This window comes from Liolophura sinensis, chromosome 4 (assembly GCF_032854445.1).
Source record: "Liolophura sinensis isolate JHLJ2023 chromosome 4, CUHK_Ljap_v2, whole genome shotgun sequence".
NCBI classification, from domain to species: domain Eukaryota; kingdom Metazoa; phylum Mollusca; class Polyplacophora; order Chitonida; family Chitonidae; genus Liolophura; species Liolophura sinensis.
The window spans coordinates 5,980,786-6,001,760 of NC_088298.1; the positions used below are offsets into that span (position 1 = coordinate 5,980,786).

Below are 20,975 nucleotides of genomic sequence, written 5' to 3' on the forward strand. Positions count from 1 at the left end.
TATAGGAAATGGAGACATTCTGCCCAAGCAAAGTAGGGTCAGAAAGAGCTGTTTGGATTCCCTCTGTGCATTTCTGATAAACTGATAAATATGTCAGTAATTTTATCGAGACAGTTACCTGTTCTTCCTGACCAGAGGATTCCTGAAAGTTAGCATTACAATGAAGATGGTTGTTTGGGAAATACGTTATTTATTTTTAGGTCCATGATCAGGAATATTCCGAAATCATGTGAATGGTGAATAGAGATGTTTTGATAGCTATTACTGTTGACCTTACAACTGTAGGCATGGTGATTTTTTGATCGACTCCTTGGGGCTTTGGAAATCTGTAGTTTTAAGCCATGTTCCCCCCCCCCCCTTCCCAGCACACACACCAAACAACGCATAAGAATTTTTTGGGTACTATTTTATTATGGAATACAACCTAAACTGCGTATTAAGAAATGAAATTCATGTGCCTTCTGAAGCTGGAGCAGTGAAATGGTGATTACGACCCCCCCCCCCCCCTCCAACCCCACACACACATGAGGAAAGAATGTACAGGTGGTTTGTGGTGCTAATGGACTATCATTATAACAGCAGGTGCAATAGCAGTCTTTATCAGCCTTATATACAAGTATGCACTTGTCTTTTGGAACACAAAGGCCTGTTTTATCTTTGATGTCATCTCGTAAAGAAACCAGGAAAACGCATGATTTCGGCAGCACTGTAAACTTGTTACCTGGTCCATTCCCAAAAATGAAAAGCCGGGTACTTTTGATTTTTCTTTCACAGCAAATACAATGACCCTTATAGTCACTGGGGCTCCACATAGAGGCATTTTAGGGGCAAAATACTCCTTTGACTCCTGGAAAATGTGGTATTACCAGTGCCTTATTAATTCTTTAACCCAAGAAGCCAAATTGGGCATAAAATAGGTCAGTGGAAACAAACATTTGTATTATGTGTGTTTTGTGGATGAAATTTTTTATGCTTTATTGATGCGTGCATGTATTTTCATTGATGTTATTACAGGTGATCAGAGCTTTACACCATACATTGAAAATTGAAAGAAGATATGTATATATATATATATATATATATATATACATATATATATATATATATGTATGAATTTTTTTTAAGCAAGATTTTGCTGTGACAAATAATGCTCTGAAATCCTTGGGAAATCAGTTTCACTTTTCTCACACGGGTATGGACAAATATGATCTGTGATGATAGTAACTCATTACTGTGGCCTTCAGTTTGTTGCTGTTATTATTACTTCCTCCGTCATTGAAGAGTTCCATGTTTGATTTGGCGCCTGCAATTCATGTCCAGGTAATATGTCTGTTCTGCGGATCGGCACGCACCATGGCCGAAGTACCAAGCTAAGATTAGCGGAGCATTGATGCTGAATGTCAAATTCTGCGGGGGTGGGAGATAAAACGGCCTAGAGCTAAGGGCACTTTAACCACAGCAGGATTCCGATTGTTTGGCCGGTTTGCCAGATCAATACCTTTATGGGGTTGAAGACAACCAGCAAACGACGGAATCAGTAAATGTTACATGTGTAGATATATGAAGACTTACTCTGAAAATCGTTAGGGGAAGTTTGACCTCGTTCCTGACAGATCCTCATTCAAGTGTCTTATGAAAGATTATTATGTCTTTGAAATATTGGGTACTTTTTTCATTTCCTGGTGAGAAAGCTCCAAAATGTTGGAAAATGATGCTTTTGGACTAGATGTCTGTAGAGAAGATGTACATGGCATGGTAAAACAGTATATTTGCAATGTTCTTTTTGTGTATAAATACATACTCAAGATGTACACGTAGGTTGCTCAGTAAAATACTGTACTTGAATTGTCAGTGGTCAGGAAGTGTTTGTAACCTTGGCCCTGGGATCACGAAGAAAACTTACGTCAAAATTTCACATCACCTTAAAATTGTCATTTCTTTAAGAAAGATGTAATAAAGTCAAAATGTTGCTTTACAAGGTAAATTCAGGGCAAGTTATTGTTCAAAAAATTTCTGCCCCCAAAAAAAAATGGAAAGGAACATACATACACCAAATTTAATCATTAAAATGTTGACTTTAGTCTGTCGTTTTCTGATTCTGGGGCCAGCTGATGTGTCAGATACACATCATGATGTACAATAAGAATGGTTTCTGTGATACCTGTATATCATCCTTGGTGTAGTTTTCCTAGAAGGATTTCCCCCAAAAAGCTCATTTGTAAAACACAATCAGAAAAGTATTGTTGCAGAAATTTGTGTTTTCCTAGTAGGATTCAATTCTGACACCCAAAGAAACCTCAAAATACTTTTCTAAGATCAAAGGAACTCTCTAAATCCAGCCGAAAGAGTAGCTTCATTGTTGGCTAGTATTAAATGTATAGAAAATATTGCCTGGTAAAGTAGGAAATTGAGAAATTGTTGTTTATTTCCATTGCCATATGTGACAAGGGCAATATAAATGGTATTGAAAATTAGATTCTTTAACAATCTCTTTTGTATAATGGATTCAGTCCGTCTTTTCCATTCAGACTTGGGAATAAAGCCTGCAGATGGTCCTGGGCTTCCCCCAGGCTCTGCCCAGTTTCCTCCCACCATAATGCTGGCTGCCATTGTATAAGTGAAATATTCTTGAGCATAAAACACCAATCAAATAAATAAATGAATCATTCTCAGGAATAAAGGAAGTTCCCTTGTAAATCTGTGTAATGAGTTAGGTATTCCTTTGTCCATGAAGTTACCAGACCACCCTAGCAGTTTGTGCTGAGGAGGCGGTAGGTGCATTGACAATCCTTGTATGTAAGGAGTACAGCTGTGTAAGTACTATTGGACATGTGACACTGAAATTGTCATGAAAGGTGTCTTCTAGTGTGTGCATTAAATGCATGTCTTATGTTTAGGCCATTTTCAGGGTTATTTATTCTTTTGGCCCACTCAATGAAAGGATGATAGTTCTGTTCACAGCAGCCTTATGCAGTGCAGAATGCTTTCCTGAAAGATAAAGTAATTACATTAAGTGTGCATTGAAGCCTTCCAGTGGCTGTGTATCAATAATTAACTGTATACATAGACATAGTGGTAATTGCACCACGTCTTAGTATACTATAGAATTTTGATGTCGGTGTCACACCTTTAGGGAATCTGCTCATTTGTTAACCTTGAGTTGTACATATGTGCACGGGTTTCATATGAAAAAAAAAAAAAGAAATGTAAATGCCTATTGCATGTGGTAAAGTGTGGGGTGGTCTGCTTGTGGTCTACATTGAGGGCCTGCTAGCGTGTTTTCAGTTCATGCCACTATTTGGGATACTGGTGGCTTCTTCCTAGCAAGCCAGGCATTCCACTAGCTCACCACTGCCACACTGGTGGCTGGCTCCTAGCATTCCCCTAGCTCAAAACTGCTACACTGGTGGCTGGCTCCTAGCATTCCCCTAGCTCACCATTGCCACTCTGGTGGCTGGCTCTTAGTATTCCACTACATGTAGCTCACCATTGCTACACTGGTGGCTGGCTCCTAGCATTCCACAAGCTCACCACTGCCACACTGGTGGCTGGCTCCTAGCATTCCCTTAGCTCACCACTGCCACACTGGTGGCTGGCTCCTAGTACTCCAATACATTTAGCTCACCATTGCCACACTGGTGGCTGGCTCCCAGCATTCCACTAGCTCACCACTGCCACATTGGTGGCTGGCTCCTAGCATTCCACAAGCTCACCACTGCCACACTGGTGGCTGGCTCCCAGCATTCCACTAGCTCACCACTGCCACATTGGTGGCTGGCTCCTAGCATTCCACAAGCTCACCACTGCCACACTGGTGGCTGGCTCCAAGCATTCCACAAGCTCACCACTGCCACACTGGTGGCTGGCTCCTTGCATTTCACAAGCTCACCACTGCCACACTGGTGGCTGGCTCCTAGCATTCCACAAGCTCACCACTGCCACACTGGCAGCTGGCTCCAAGCATTCCACAAGCTCACCACTGCCACACTGGCAGCTGGCTCCAAGCATTCCACAAGCTCACCACTGCCACACTGAAATTTGTAGTATTAGCTTTGATCTCCAGATAAACTGAAGAAGATTATGATTAGAGAATGACTGTGATGTCAAATAAAATCCAGTTCAGTGCTTAAATTCTGTGGTAGACTTTAGATGTCTAGACATCATATTGTTGGTCTTGGATGCCAGTGGAAGGGAAATTGTTATTTTATACTTGTACATGGATGGAACGTTTGCTTTCAGTGCTCTTTTCACATTATTTCTTACTCATTTTCACTGTTGCCTGGTCTGTTTTCATTCGAGAAGGCACGTCTTAGACTGTTTCTGTTTTGATCATAGATATATCCTTGACCAGAGTGTCACCTGTGCTGGTTTAAGACTGCACACTTTCTACTGTAAAGATATGGTGTAATCGACAAGGGTGGTCCATGTTTGCTCTGACCCCAGGTGTGCTTTGTGTCAGTGTTTACTTGAGACCTCGTTTAAAAGATACCTGTCTACGGGTTAATTGGCTGTCTTGACACCTCCATTTGGATAAAGAGAAAATCTGGGTTAGATTATGTTGACAATTTGCCTAGGTGCTCCACCATGTTGGTTTGCCCTTAATCTGATGAAAACAAAACCAGCTTCAATTGTTCACCTTACTTTTTGTGCATAATGTTGGATCTGGTATCATTAGAGGGAAATTTTTGTTTAAAGCTCTTTGAAATCCCTCTACGAGGATATCTCTGAATGAATATTTATTTATTTATTTGATGGTGATTACGCTGTACTCAAGAATATTTCACTTATACGACGGCGGCGGCCAGCATTATGGTGGGTGGAAACCAGGCACAGCCCGGGGAAAACCCACGACCACTTGCAGGTAGCGGGCAGACCTACCCACTTACCTGAATGAATACAAATATTCTTGGAAATAAAAAAAAGTTTGCAATATGAAATGCATGACGTATATGTAGTTTTGAGAGGGGATTTCGTTCCTATAATGCTTAAGTGGGTAAGAGTTAAAAAGTTTCTGTTCTATTCACTCAAGTAAACTTATAACCCTTATTCTAGTTTTCTTGCACTGCTTTCCCTTGTTCCATTAACCTTGCAATTTATTTCATCTATTTTCAAGGAACTTCAGTTTTTCTTTTATAAATTGACCGGAAGAGTAGAAATTTATGAATAGCATCATCAAGGTGAATACCAGAAAACCTGTTTTGCATGTTGAATTCCAGCATTTCTGTTTCCTCCATGAACCAACTGAATCATAATTCAGCCAAAAATGTCACAAGATTAGTTCATGTTTTGTCTCTTAATCGAATTTGTATCTTTACAGGTCACACCAAAAAGTCCTGGTCTAAATCCAAATGCTTCAGTGTTTCTAAGCAAAACCCCACCCAACAACCAAGACAACAGCCAATGGGAAGAGGAGTCTGCACACAGCACTGAATCCACAGACAGTGAGTCCATCGGAATTGTCTTCCCATCATTCTTTTGTCATGCACTTTATTTCTTTTTGATTCACGTTTAAATGACATGTACTGTAAACCCCCAGCCTTTTCAACGTCTAAAGCACTTATTTCGGTGGAATTTATGGGTACAATTATTATGAAAATGACACCAAAAATGCAAGCTTAATAAAACTGTGCAAGTTATGTCTCTGCACCCCTAGTTCTATCGGAATGTTGCAGAATATTGGTTGCAGTGGTGATACAAAACTTTGAAGAATTAGGGTATATTATACATATATATATATATATATATAATAAGTATATATATATATATATATACTTATTCTGTTACATCTATGCATTGCATTTGTTGAGAAATCCTTGATAGTATTTATTATGATATCGTTGGTTAGTGTGCTAGCACAGCGTAATAGCCTTTCACTAATGTGGTCGCTTTGAATTCAAGTCCAGCTCATGTTGGCTTCCTCTCCGGCCGTACATGGGAAGGTCTTCCAGAAACCTGCAGATGGTGGTTGGTTTCCACTGGTACTTTCCTCCTTGAAAGTGATGGGAGACCTAGGATATTATGTCCTTGAAAGTGATGGGAAACCTAGGATATTATGTCCTTGAAAGTGATGGGGAAACCTAGGATATTATATCCTTGAAAGTGATGGGAGACCTAGGATATTATGTCCTTGAAAGTGATGGGAGACCTAGGATATTATGTCCTCGAAAGTGATGGGAGACCTGGGATATTATGTCCTAGAAAGTGACGGGGAAACCTAGGATATTATGTCCTTGAAAGTAATGGATGGGGAAACCTAGGATATTATGTCCTTGAAAGTAATGGGAGACCTAGGATATTATGTCCTTGAAAGTGATGGAAACCTAGGATATTATGTCCTTGAAAGTGATGGAAACCTAGGATATTATGTCCTTGAAAGTGATGGGAAACCTATGATATTCTGTCCTTGAAAGTAATGGGAAACCTAGGATATTCTGTCCTTGAAAGTGATGGAAACCTAGGATATTATGTCCTTGAAAGTGATGGGAAACCTAGGATATTCTGTCCTTGAAAGTAATGGAAAACCTAGGATATTATGTCCTTGAAAAATAGTAAATCTTGAATGTGAATGATGTAAACTATGTCTTGTGTAGATGGGATGTAGATCCTCAAATGAGCTGCTGACACGCCTAAGATTCTGTGGTGTACAGTATCTAGTCTCTGGGTAGCCTTTTGGGTACGCTGGAAGGTGAAGACAAGCAAATTGTTTTAGTTTCCCAGTTGCTAGTTACATGTACTTAGTTTGGGAGTGGTTATTTCTGGGTACACTGTAAGGTGAAGGCAAGCAAACCATTTTAGTTTCCCAGTTGCTAGTTACTTAAATTAGAAATGTTTAGTTTTTGGGTATACTCTAAAGGCGTTGGCAAGCAAACAGTTTCCGTTTCTCAGATGCTTGTTACTTAGTTTGGGAGTGTTTAGTTTTAGGTACACTGTAGGGTGAAGGCAAGCAAACCAGTGAATAACGGGACTGAAAAAAAACAAACAAACAGCTGTTGTGTAAATTAGAAAAGACACAAAGAAACAAAAGATCATGTGTTTAATTTATCACCTCCACATTTGCAGACTTTCAGCTGGTCAATGGAGATGTGGGTAAAACAGAAGGGGGTGTGGCTTACCCGCCCACCCCCGAATCCCCCGCCCACACTGCGGAATTTACCACAGCTCAGGAGAGCGCCCCAAATCCGGTAGCCTTCACTGCAGTTGAAAGTAACGGCAACATAGGTAAGTGACATTTTCATTATATGCCCATCAGTGTTGATCACTGTGTCGGCCGCCATTGTATAAGGGAAATATTCTTGTGCTCGACATAAAAAACTAATGAAATAAATAAATCAGAACTAATAATAATGTGAAGAGTGTTGGAAATGTCAGATTTTAAGAATCTGGTCAGAATTCTAGCATTTATGTTACATGTGTTACATGTAACATGTTACATGTGACGAAAGTTACACAGCTAAAGCTTGTAATATATAATGAAATATATTAATGAAAGCCTCTGAATAATGTAGGGCTTGAGAAAAAACAATAAATTTTATCTCCCCCCCCCCCCCCCCATTTCCAACACCACCACCCCCACCCCTGAAATGAAAATTGAATTTGAACTCCTATTTCATTTGAGAAATCGGTCTGAATCTTATGTTGTTCCAGACCAAGGTATGAGTGTGGAATGTGGACACTGATACCTTTCCTAGCCAAGGAGTTGCTAGTTTAATTTCAGTGTGGGAGATTCAGTAGACACTGTGTATTGATCACTTCTAAGCAGAGCAGGCTCAGACTATGAACCGATCGCAACTACAAGGTGATCGTGGCTTCTGAATGATGCTGTGTCAAGAGGCCTGCCCTCTAAGCCAATGAGATTGCCTGCAAGTGGGAGGATAATGGGGTTATTTATAGATCCACATTGACATGTGGTTATTTTTGTGACACTGATACCACTGGGTCAATGAAATGCAGTTTTTGGGGGCGGGGTAAAGCCTTGGTAGTGCAGACGCTCTCATTTTGTATGGCTGATTACTGTTCTATTGTGATGCCATTGGGATGTTTTTGTAAAAGTTCCCTGGAATGAATTCAAAATTTATAGAAATTTTTCGTTTGGTTGTATTTATTTTTGGACTTTAACTGTTATATTTGGACTGAAATAAATTTTCTGTGGACAAGATGACACATTCTATTTTTGCCAGTGGCAATTTATGAATTACTCTTGTTAGTCCAAGATTTGAGAATAAATAACTAAAAGATGTCTCTCTTTTTTTTTTTCTTTTTTTTATCATTCATGTTTTACAAAAATGTACCTAGACGTGAAAATTTATGGCAGTAGAAGTTCATTTTGGCAGTGTTCCGAAATGGGTTGAGTCGACCAACCACCTTAACGAGCTAAGCTTAGCTGTTAGACTTTTGATGAAGCTGGTGCCCAAGACCCCTCAGACCCACTTGCAGGGGCAAATATATTTTGTATTTTATTTTTTTAGCAACCTTGTGGGGCCTGTAAGTTGGGCTTTAATGTACATAAATATACTTCATTGTATTAATGTTTGGCTAAATACATCAGGAAGTATCACGAAAATCAGTTTCTACATGAAATAAATTGTGCCAAGTGGTTAGCGTGACGGAGTTGCGCAATGACACAGGAGATTCTCATCAGTGTGATCACCAAGTCCAGGTCACACAGATTTGCTCTTCAGTCATATGTGGGAAGGTCTGCCAGCAACATATTCATGGGTTTCTCCCAGGGCTCTCCTGGGTTTCCTCCCACTATCAAGGTGGCCGTTGTTGAATAAGTGAAATATTGAGTACAATGTAAAACACCAATCTAATAAATTAAATATAGACAAATATTTATTTATTTATTTATTTATTTGATTGGTGTTTTACACCGTACTCAAGAATATTTCACTTATACGACGGCGGCTAGCATTATGGTGGGTGGAAGCCGGGCACAGCCCTGGGAAACCCACGACCATCCGCAGGTTGCTGCCAGACCTTCCCACTTACGGCCGGAGAGGAAGCCAGCATGAGCTGGACCTGAACTCACAGCGACTGCATTGGTGAGAGACTCCTGGCTCTTTACGCTGCGCTAGCGCGCTAACCGACTGAGCTACGGAGGCCCCTAGACAAATATTAAAATTTGATCTTTTTGTGGGTTGTTTGTGGCCTTTTACTGAATTTGAGCACCCACTAGGCCTTCAGTTTATACTGTCTTACCTTCAAGACGTCACACCAGAGTCACACTTGTTTGAGGCCTGACCAATGTGGATAAAGGCTCTGCTCCAGCTTGAACTTGTTCGTCTTTGGCCTTAAGGGCAAAGAAAACACGAAAATGAAATATATATCTGGTGAACGACCATTAAACACTGTCCATAGAAATAGATTTGTTTATTTCTTAGAAGTTTTTCAACAGAGTAAAATGGTTTTAAAACAGTAGATTCTGCAATGATCTGTACTGACTCTTATGGTATCAGTGACGTCACAACCTTATTTTCTTCTTGAAGTAATTCACTTCATGAAACATTTGGCAAATGCATTCGTACATCAGTCTCTATATGGATACTGAATGATAATATGTGGCAGTCTTTTTTGTGTTTTGTTGCAAAAACCTAGTGTGATGTCACTGGTCCTGATGTGGTCAAAAAAGGCCACCAAGAATCCCAAAGCTTTACTAGGTTGAAACAATTCTAAAAAAACAATAGAACTAACTACTTTTACGAACAGTGTGTCGTGATCTTTTATCTGACACGTACTTCATGTTAGTGTGTTCTTTGCCTTAAAGTCAGGATGTGCTTAGCGAAAAGTTTGTGGGTTTTTTATCTGGCCATGCCGCTTTCCTCCTCTTGTCAAATAAATGCCATAAATCACACACAACCTAAAACAGCTTTCTAATTCATCGGAACTCGTAGAAGCAGATAAAATACAAACGGTAATCAAAATAGACTCTGTACCTTGTAACATACCACCTTATTATTTTTTAGTGGCAATTAAAGGTGGAGAAAACATAAAAATTAATGCGAAAAGTTGGCTGTTAGTAAGTTTCTTTAAAGAGAAAATAGACCCTTGAAAGTAATTTTTGTATGGTGGGTATTTGGGACCACCTCTTGGTGTGTATTATCTTTGTGTTAGAATTTTATAAATGAAGGTGTAAGATGTGGATTTATCTCCCTTGCCAGAGGAGAATGGACCACTGGAGGGCAGCATCCCTGATGACCAACTTAGGAGGTTGTTACAGACACAGCTGGAGTACTACTTCTCCAGGTAGGTGGCTGAAACGTAGAATTTTGTCTGTTTTAAAGAATCAAATTTTGATCAACTTTTCAAGTCAGAAATGGATTTGTCGCATTGGCTCCTGGTTTCTATGATGGACAGGCTTACATTTTGAAAAAAACATCTCGTGTGTTTTTTTTTTTTTCTTTCTCCCCCACAGGGACAACTTGTCTCACGACACATACCTGGTGTCTCAGATGGACAGCGACCAGTACGTGCCCATTCTCACGGTTGCCAACTTTAACCAGGTCAAACGCCTCACAAATAACATGGAGCTCATCGTTAGCGTCCTCAGAGGTGAGCTGTCTCCCCTGTCAGTGTGAAATCTCTTGGGGTTTGTGATAGTTGCCACACAAGCACCCTGTTCAGGGTCTGTTTTAATAAAATGTTGCAAAGATTTTGTCAGTAAATATGCAGTTCCTTCTACTGCTGTGTGAAATAAGGCCCTAGTTATTTGCTATGTTTTTTTTTGTTTTATTTATCGGTTCCTGTCTCTTTTTTTTTTCCTCCCCCTCTTCCCCCGACCCCCCCACCCCCCCCCGCCCGTGTTTTTTTTTTTTTTAATTATTGTGTATTGTCTTTTCCCTGTAACTGTTAACTGTCCATGTGACATTTTGATATTTTATGTAACTATTGATTTTTATTGAGTAACATTTTTTTATTTCCATAACTGTTCTGATAAGTCTCTTTGCTACGTTTCATGTCATAGATAAGTGGTGAACTTCACTGGCTTGTTCCAGCTATTGGGTCTGTGACCAATGAGTTTTGGCTCAAACCCAGCTTCGGCTGTTTTTGCTGAACCTTCAAAGTCTGTCTGACTGCCGTCATGTACATGAAAAATTTGTGAGCGCCGTGTTAAAACATCTGTGTTTTAATCGACACCAATAAAATGCAGAGCAATTAATAAACAAACTGCACACGTATAGAACAGGGTTATGATTATGATATACTATGATTTATTTCAGAACTCGCCAATGTCCAAGTGGATGAGAAAGGAGAACGTGTGCGACCCAATCATAATCGTTGTATTGTCATATTACGGGAGGTGCCCGAGAGCACTCCTCTCAAGGTGAGATTTCCTGTTCATTTTTACGTGGGAAGGCCTGCCAACAAGCTGCGAATGGTCTTTGGTTTCCCCCAGGAAATTTCAGCCTGAAATATTCTTGAGTAAGGTGTAAAACACCAATGTTGTGGGAAATACAAGGGGACAGGTTTAGACTGTGCACTGTTTGATCCTTGTTGTCATTTCGTAATTGCCATGATGTTGGAAGTTGATTGTGCTGTTGTGGACTTAGTTTGAGATCAGTTTTCTCAATTTGTGTAGACTGACTGCCATCTCAATAAGTATAAAATTGTTAAGTATGGCCTTCAGCAAGAATGAATAAATAAATATTAGTTGTCAGATTGAGAGCGGAGCCCCCAGTGGCGGAGGTGATTGGCATGCCAGCATGGCACAATGACCTAGGAGCCTCTCGCCAGTGCGGTAGCTACAAGTTCACACCATGCAGTCCAGCTCATGCAGGCTTCCTCTCCGGCTGTAGGTGGGAAGGCCTGCGAACAACCTGCGGAGGGTCGTGGGTTTACCCCAGGCTCTGCCCAGTTTCCTCCAACCATGATGCTTGTTGCCGTCATATACATGAAATATTCCTTTGTATGGCATAAAACAACAATAATATACCGGCCTTGATAGCACAGTTGGTAGAGTGTCCGCTTTGAGATCGGTAGATCCAGGGTCAATCCTGGGTCGAGTCACAACTAAGACTTTAAAAGAGGAAGTTGTAACTTCCTCGCATGGTGTTCAGCATGAAGGGGATAGTGCCACAACTGGTTGACCCGTATCAGTATAATGGCTTGGGCGGGGCGACTTACTTGTCTTCGGTAAGTTGTCTCGGTGAAGCAGCTCTAGATAAAAGAGCGGTAGAAAACCGTCCTGCAACAAGGAGGCATATTAACTCTATGGATTCCTTTATTCTTCATATGACTAAAAAATTAAGTACGATGTTAAACCCCAAGCACTTACTCACTAAAACACCAATAAATCAAAACAGATCAGATCAAGTCTTGTCGTCATTAACGAAAAAATTCAAACATTTAGTCATGCTGTGAGTTAATATTTTCAAAATCGGAAGAAATACAGTGAATGTAAAGTTAAACGTTTGTGTCTCAGGATTTTCAGAGTGTGTTTTCTGAGTGGAAAATGTGCTGATTTTGAAATTAGTGTTTCTAAAATCAGAAAAAATACAATGAATGTAATATTTTAAGCACCTGTTTTTGTTTGTTTTTTTTTTCAGGATGTTGAGAATCTATTTTCTGGAGAAAAATGTCCTAAGTTTGTTAGCTGTGAATTCGCTCATAATGACAGTTGGTATGTAACCTTCGAGTCAGACGAGACAGCCCAGCGTGCGTATCAGTATTTGAGGGAAGATGTTAAGACTTTCCTTGGAAAACCTATCATGGTAGGTACTTGTAAAAAAAATTTTATTGCTTAGTCAAGGCTTGCATCTGCTGAAATGAGTTGGCGTTTTGTTAGGTTCCTCTGCTCACTAGATGGCTGAAATAGTGCCAGGGCTTGAATCTGCTGAAATGAGCCTGCATATTGTTATATTCCTCTGCTCACTGTATGGCTGAAATACTGCCAGGGCTTGCATCTGCTGAATTGAGCCCACATATTGTTAGGTGCCTCTGATCACTATATGGCTGAAATGCTGCCAGGGCTTGCATCTGCTGAAATGAGCCCACATATTGTTAGGTTCCTCTGCTCACTGTATGGCTGAAATACTGGCAGGGCTTGCATCTGCTGAAATGAGCCCACGTTTTGTTAGGTTCCTCTGCTCACTATATGGCTGAAATACTTCCAGGGCTTGCATCTGCTGAAATGAGCCCGCATATTGTTAGGTTCCTCTGCTCACTATATGGCTGAAATGCTGCCAGGGCTTGAATCTGCTGAAATGAGCCTGCATATTGTTATATTCCTCTGCTCACTATATGGCTGAAATACTGCCAGGGCTTGCGTCTGCTGAAATGAGCCCACGTTTTGTTAGGTTCCTCTGATCACTATATGGCTGAAATACTTCCAGGGCTTGCATCTGCTGAAATGAGCCCGGATATTGTTAGGTTCCTCTGCTCACTATATGGCTGAAATACTGCCAGGGCTTGCATCTGCTGAAATGAGCCCACATATTGTTAGGTTCCTCTGCTCACTATATGACTGAAATACTGCCAGTTTGTCATTAAATGCTAATCATTATTTCTGGGTTCTCTTTACAATAGACATTTGAGATTATCTGTACATAGGCCACTGCTCTCACTACTTGTGAGGCCCGATGGCAGTAAGACACTAATATGAAAAATTCAGCAGTTTGGCATTCTGTAATTCTTTCAGCCTTTGTGTGTGTTTGCTACATGGTTATTTAAACATATTCTGAAGATATTTATCTGTGTTGACTGATAAACTTATATTGGGGTGCCACTTTGATAAAATTTTGGACGTGGTACATGTAAAGTATCTGAGAGCTGCTTTTATTCTGGACTGTCAGTTATTAGTGCTGTATTTTTACTTCGATCTAGGCCCGCATCAAAGCTAAAACACTGATACGCACCACGATTTTCCGCAACGGGATGAAACCCCAGTATGACCAGCAGCAGACCTATCCAATACAACAGCAGCAGCAGCCACCTCAGCAACAGCAGAGATTTAACTACCCTGCTACAATCCAGTATGTCAACGGTGGCCAGCAGGTAAGGGCTTAGTCCTCCACTCTCATTGATTGACGGGGCACTGTGGACAGTAAGTGATTGTCGAAGCTGTTAGCCTAGTGTGCATATATATCGGGTGGGCATAAAAAAATGGTCCGTACTTTGACACTCAATATCTCTGAAACCTTTTTACGTCATCTTCTTAAAATTTACACACTCAAAAGGCATTATGTCCTAAGTATACAGACCAGATTTTAATTTCATCCTTTGAGATTTCTGTTCATGGGACCAAAATCAAAATAGTCAAAAACGCATGTTCGGGACATTTCAAAATGATGTTCTACCTTGTTTTACTTGAAATGGTAATCATTTCCTTCCTTGTCCCGCGCATAGAAAACCATCTTGATTCAGCAGCTTGTGCCTGTCTGGCAGAAGGGTTTTTCCCACACTAGAGCCAGAGAATTTTTCCAGACACATGATTGACGTATGTCATGTAGGTGCAGCATATGCTCTACTCCTGACACCTGACAGGTGATGCGTGCGGTTTTGGGGCTATGTTTTCATTTTAATGCTGTGTACAGACTACTCAAGCTATGACCTTGAAAATTGGTCAGTATATTAACAAAATCATGCCATTTGAATATCTAAAGTTTGAAAGGGTTTGATCAAAGGGTTATGGAACAATGCAGTATCAGAATACCGTCCATTTTTTAATGGCCACTTGATATGTATATGTAACATGCGGAAAAGTTTGTCAGTAACTTGCCAAGCGTTGCTGGATTTATAGCAGGTTTCTTTTACCCGTGAAACTGATTGCCTTGTGATAAGGGGAAAGTTCTCGAGTACATGGTATGAAGCAACAATAAAATATGTATGCGGGAAGGTCTTGGCAATACTGTCCACCCGACGAGATAACATGCAGTGAGGCAGTCCAAAGACTCCCACAATACAATGTTTGCTCATGGATAGCTTATGTAAGCAGTTAAAGTTCACTGAACATCTCCTGGTTTTTACACTACAAGGGGAGGTAAATCATAACATTGGATCCAGATTGTCCACTCATATATATGTCAGTACGCATCTGGAAGTCTAAACTTCGTAAACTGTGTGCACAGAAAAATTAAAATAGAAGCCTAATTTTTTTGCTGTCTGCAATATGTCTCTTTTAGTGAGATATGTATTGCATGTGAATCTTGCAAACAAAATTATTCTAGAAAAAGGAGTCCTTTGAAACCCTTAATTTTTCACGTGTTCGATAGGCTTTCGTCATAGAACTGGTGTGTGTCATTGTAATGTTTGTTGAACATGGGTAGAGTTGGCAGTTTTGAATTAACATATAGAAAGAATTCATTGTAAGCACTTTGTGATGGAGGATTGTTCTAAGCACGTTGTGATGGAGGATTTTTCTTTTGGTGTTTTTTTCCACAGGCGTTCCAGTTTCCCCATTACAATACTATAATGCCCACCTGGACAACAATGTTTGATCCAAGCATGGTGAGTGTCTGAATTCTGTAATTATGCAAACTTTGTGTTTGTGAAGGCCTGAAATTTGCCCATCCAACCAATATAGTTTTGTCTCCGAAATCAAATTAAAAGTGTGCATAAATAGTAAGCTGCTCTTTTATATGTGCGAAAGGTTGAGTCATTACGGTACATGTAATAGACTGAAGAACGGTAAAGGTCCTAAAATTGTGTCCATGATTAAGTATTTAGCCTGATTCCGAGAGTTCTCCCGGTCTAAGAATGGTGTATTGAAGTTTGTTTGGGTAGGTAGGGTGATAGCCATCTGGAAAAATTTAAAGTAGTATTTTATGGTATTTTTATTCGCCTCTTAAAAGTGCCATATTGGAGGTGAATCGCATGTATTTTCCGCTGTAGTTTTGCGTTTGGGAGACCAAGTTATTGTTCATTCGTTGTAACCTTTGATCATACTGGCGTGCCATGGATAGCACTGTGCTACAACATTATGTTTCTTTCCCTGCTTTTATATATGTTATTCATTTATATGGTCTGCCAATGTGCGAAAGAAAACTAAATATTCCTATCTCAACTGCATATGTATTGGCTAAAAGTAGCAGACCGGATGTCTCAAAAATGAAAAGAAATATGGGATATAGGAGAATTAATCTGTTTATTTGGACATACGTTTGTAGCTACATTATGCTCAAGATGCTGTCTAAGTAGTGTGAAGCTGTCAGATGCACGTGTAATAGCCGCTGCTGGATTCATTGTGGGTATAGAGAAAGCACAAATTACCTTGTGAGGTTCATAATCAATCTAGTGAGGTGTACTCGGTTTTAATCTTCAGTTTGTTTATTCTCTTCTTGAACCCAGCTGCCCAGGTATGGGTAAAATGCAGCAGAAGACACTAATCTAGTAATACTATCAATCCCATTTTCTTTTATGCACCTGTACAGGTGTTTGCAATCAATGGCTACCAGGCTACCAGTGTCAAGATTAACCAAAACACGGGCAGGCATAACTTCCAATCGAGACCCAGGTGAGTGACCTTTAGAAAATTGTGCACGAGGTCAAATGCATGAAGAAAAAACTGCAGATTCCTGTAGAGTACAAATTATACATTGTACTAATGTCTGAATTTGATTAGATTTAATTTACCTATTAGACCAAAAGTTGGTCTTAATACCGTAGTACTCAGTTGGTACTGCTTCAGTGTGCTAATGGTTAGAGCGTCCACTTAAAAGTCGGGAGACACAGGATCAAACCCGGGTCCAGTCATACCAAACACTTTAAAAATTGTACTTGTTGCTGCATTTGCTTGGCACTCGGCACTTCGAGGTCAGAGCGAGGAAATATGACTGGATGGTCCGGTGTCAGTATAATGTGACTAGGTGATGTGTCATGTGGTGTCTTGAGCATGATACTTCAGTGATGGCAGCACTTTGGCGGCATGGACCTGCCACAAGAAGGCACAGTATATGTACACACGCTTAATGACTCCTCATCGTCATACGACTGAACAATTGTTAAGCACGATGTTAAGCCCCAAGCATATGTACACATATTGGGAAATGAAGTAGGTATTAATTGTGTTCACTTGTAATGTCAAACTGTGATAGCTGTCAAAACATCTCTTTGAGGGACGGATACAAATGGGGGTGGAGAGCTGCACTAGTCGTGAAAGTTAAGAGTTGACCCCATTTGTGAAATTTCTGAAGGTCACCAAAAATATGCGTAAAAACAGGGTTTTTACAAGTACAACCAAATATGAAAGTAAAAATGTATTATTGTTTGCGTAACCATCTTCGTTTTCAGGATACTTTTTTCATGCATTTTTTGTTTTATTAATGTTGCCTCTGTTCTCCCCCTCAGAAATCAAAAACCAAATCGTCAGAGCTCGGATCGTAGCCTGGACAACCGGATGAGTCATGAGCGTTACGGTGGAGGCAGTGGGGGCGGATCTCACAGAACGAGTCCTCGCAGTCTGGACGGGTCGCAGTCATCAGGAGGCTCCGTATACCACGGCCGTCGGGAGGGTGGGCCCAGTCAACCTCACATCCATCACCCGCCAATACCTGCCCATCTGGACACTGGTCTGTCCGCCACACTTCCGCTCAGTCATCCTTCAGGGACGGCCGCCGACAATAATAACAAGGAGCAGAGTGCACTGTCTCAAAGGTGCGTGTGAGGGTGTTCAGCTCTCTTTGAACATTCACTCGCTATTACCAACAGAGTGTGGGTTCAAATTCAGCCTTGTACAGGATTTTGTAGAATCTCTCATTTGAAGGTTTATTTTTTCCTCAGCAATATAATGTTCATATCTGTTTTTGTCACATGTGGAAAAGTTTGTCAGTAACATGGAATAGTTTGGTGGTTTATCCCAGGCACTTTTAATTTCCTCCACCCATGAAACTGAACACCTTTGTATAAGGGGGAAAAAACTAAAAAGTTACCGTGTTCTGACAACAAGGAAATGGCCGATTCTGGAATGGATGAGTGAAATGGTTGATGATTATTCTTTGAACCTGGGTTTCCTTTTGCAGGGGTCAAAAAAGTTATCGCAGTCGTCGAAGACGAGAAGATGAAGGAGCGGGTGGTGCTAGGAATTCCGTAAGTTTAAAAAAAAAAAAAAAAAGAAAAAGAAAATGCACTAGTGGTCACATGTGGTACATACATTTGACCTTCAGAATGTTTTGCCGGAAAAAATTTCATATTAAGCTTCAAAATTTGGTTATGTCAAAGTTCGCAAGTTGTGATTGTTTTCTGCCTTTCTCTTATAGGAAGTGACCTTGTCATGACCTTGATAGTTATTCAGAATTTTGTGAGGCTTGTGGTGAAGCTTGTCTTGTATTATCAGCTGTGTTATCACTTTGTGATGACCTTGAAACAGCTTACTGATAAGACGACCTTGTAATAACTAAAGAACTGCACCTTTAGATTTTTTAGTATCCCGATTTATTGTCATGTCTTACTGGTCTTCAGACAAGTTACTGAGAACATTTCAATTAGAAAAAAGAGAACGGATTCATTTTGTTGAAAATGAAGGTGGTGTTCCAACTTACAGGTCAGGTTTTAGAAATGTTCAGGTAGCCTGATGCGAGGCTGAACATTTTGCATACATTTTACCGATGTGAGCAACATATTCTGTAACTTGAATATGTGGTGTTTTTATCCTGCCAGATGTACTGTAATTGTTCAAACTTTTTGCATGTGGACAAAAAGGTCACTATTTGTGAAACCCTGGAATTGGTCAGATCAACCAGTGTGGTCTTGCCTCCAAAAACCTCTTAAAAATATGCATAAATTGCACTGAAATTTGCTTTTCATATGCAAAAAGGTTGAACCATGGTAAAAAACAAAAATAGCAGCTTTTTTGTTTTTTGTTATCTCTCCCGTTTCCTGTCTGTTTTCAGCGAACCAACTCTTCACAGCTATCCTCAACCAAAGATGGCCGATATATAGAGCCCCAGTTTGAACTAGAGTCCAATTCTTTCCCTCCTCTGCCTGGAGCATCTGTGAGTTATTTCCCTTGGACTTCAACTCTTTGACAAAGGAGAAACAAAACTTTTGCATTATTGCAAGAATTGGAGAGGTTTTTTTTTGCAAGTGTTAATATCCTATGTAAATTGTCTCAAAGTTAAATATTTATGAATAACAAACTGAACTCCAGTGATTTAGCATATTGTAGTCACACGGGATCTATAAATTTTTGTAAAACTCGCAACATAACGTTCAGGTAGTTAGTGTTGGCCAGCCATGTCTGTGATTGGCTGGGTTGTCATGTTGGTGTGTGTAATCTGTGACTAGACGAGGTGTCCTGTGTGGTGTCTGCAATCTATGACTTGCAGGGGTGTCCCATTTGGTGTCCGTGTTATCATACTAGGGCTTTGCACAAGGAGTAATTCATGATCTTATTAAGTGTATTCCAGTTTTAATTTATTTGGCAATTTCACAGTAGACACTTGAAAAGCTCATCATTTTCTGGTTTCTTCTCTTTGGAACGCTCTCCAGTACATCTGTAGGAAAACTTTGAGGTTTATTTCTTGGGTAGAAACTGAAATGTACCCAATTGTGGCAAGGTTAAATATTTCCAACTTTTAGTTTATAGTCACTGATAATAAATTACATTCAGGCGCAGAGTGGTTAGTGTGCTAACATGCCGCAGTGATTTAAGGGGTCTCCCCACCCCCCCGTTGTGGTCGCTGTGAGCTCATATCCAACTCACAATGACTCCCTCTTCGGTCATATGTAGAAAGGTATGCCACCAACCTGTGGTTGTGGGTTTCCCCTGGACTCTGCGTGGTTTCCTCCCACCATAATGCTGGCCACTGTTATATAAGTGAACTATTCTTGAATATAGCGTAAAACACCAATCAAATCAAATCATAGTTACATTTGATTTTATGTTTTGACAGAATAACTCATCAACCGGTGATATTTTTGAAAGCAAGTTGTCCGACGTCGTCAAGGGGACAGCAAGACCTGGCCAGAAAGATGCAGGGAGTAAACCACAAGCCCCCTCCCCTTCTTCACCCACAGCCAAGGAAATGAACGTACCCGCAGCTACACCTGCCTCCACTTCCAACAACAACAACAATAATACCCCCTCCATAACATCCGTGGCAATGACGACTACTGCAACAACAACCGCGCCGAGCATGTCGTCGACGGTAACGACAACAACAACCGGCCCCAGCGTGTCGTCTCTGGCAGGTTCACTTCCGACACCCCCGCCTTCCCCGGAGAAGCTAGACACAAAGACAGAGACGAAACACGAGTCACGATTTGAAAAGTATGTTCTGCCTTGAAAAGCCTTGAAATTGAGACAACACCATCAACGATAGCCACATGTATTGTGTGGAGTCGTGATCGTAGGCTGATATTCTAATAAAGAAACCAGATTTTCAGTATTTTTTAGCACTGTTGTGTATGTATGAGAGACTCAAAGTTCATTCATTATGATAATTTCATTTATGATAATTTGTACAAGTGTAGAATATTCATACCAAGTACGTATAATGTGCAAAATTGAGAATTTCTGGACTGAGAAAAGCCTGGAAATTTGAAATCTTCAAAGTGTACAAACCTGTTATTAAGTTGAACTTGAAAGGAAGATGAAAAATATTCGCTGACCAGTAAGAAGAAAGATTAATCCTGGGTGAACAACATTACATCTTATCCATAAAGCTGATCCAACAGCATACAAGAGAGATTTTTAAGTAGAATGCATCATGTATGAGTGTTTACTTCATCTTGTTTTAGGTCACAGAAAGCCACTCACTCGCATTCTGGCCCTGCCCCAAACTCCTCCCATTCCCACGCCCACATGGTTGGCAATAAAGCAGAGGTGAAGCAGGTTGAGCCGGAAGCCCAGCCAGTGGTCAAGCAGACAACGGTCACCACACAGAAATCATTATCTCTGGTCAGTGGAAGAAATGAAGAAAAAATCTGCATTGTCATGTAGCCAAGGGCTAACAAACAGCTGAGAATTGTTACTGTTGCCGTTTGTATTAACTGCTTTGGCCAACAACACACCCCTAAATTTGTCACGCAGTCATTTTTTCACA

The 20,975-nt window shown here is 40.4% G+C and overlaps 1 protein-coding gene across 1 annotated transcript in view; it reads left to right on the forward strand.

Moving 5' to 3' along the window:
• LOC135464550 (la-related protein 4-like) overlaps positions 1-20,975 on the forward strand; it is a 67,566-nt gene that overhangs the window by 39,716 nt on the left and 6,875 nt on the right. The window contains exons 3-16 of the mRNA XM_064741975.1: positions 5,318-5,441; positions 7,060-7,218; positions 10,158-10,242; positions 10,412-10,548; positions 11,217-11,320; positions 12,543-12,707; positions 13,819-13,989; positions 15,376-15,441; positions 16,365-16,447; positions 17,281-17,586; positions 17,952-18,018; positions 18,822-18,923; positions 19,824-20,200; positions 20,671-20,830. Coding sequence (XP_064598045.1) covers positions 5,318-5,441; positions 7,060-7,218; positions 10,158-10,242; positions 10,412-10,548; positions 11,217-11,320; positions 12,543-12,707; positions 13,819-13,989; positions 15,376-15,441; positions 16,365-16,447; positions 17,281-17,586; positions 17,952-18,018; positions 18,822-18,923; positions 19,824-20,200; positions 20,671-20,830 — 2,106 coding nt within the window. The remainder of the gene's footprint in view (positions 1-5,317; positions 5,442-7,059; positions 7,219-10,157; positions 10,243-10,411; positions 10,549-11,216; positions 11,321-12,542; positions 12,708-13,818; positions 13,990-15,375; positions 15,442-16,364; positions 16,448-17,280; positions 17,587-17,951; positions 18,019-18,821; positions 18,924-19,823; positions 20,201-20,670; positions 20,831-20,975) is intronic.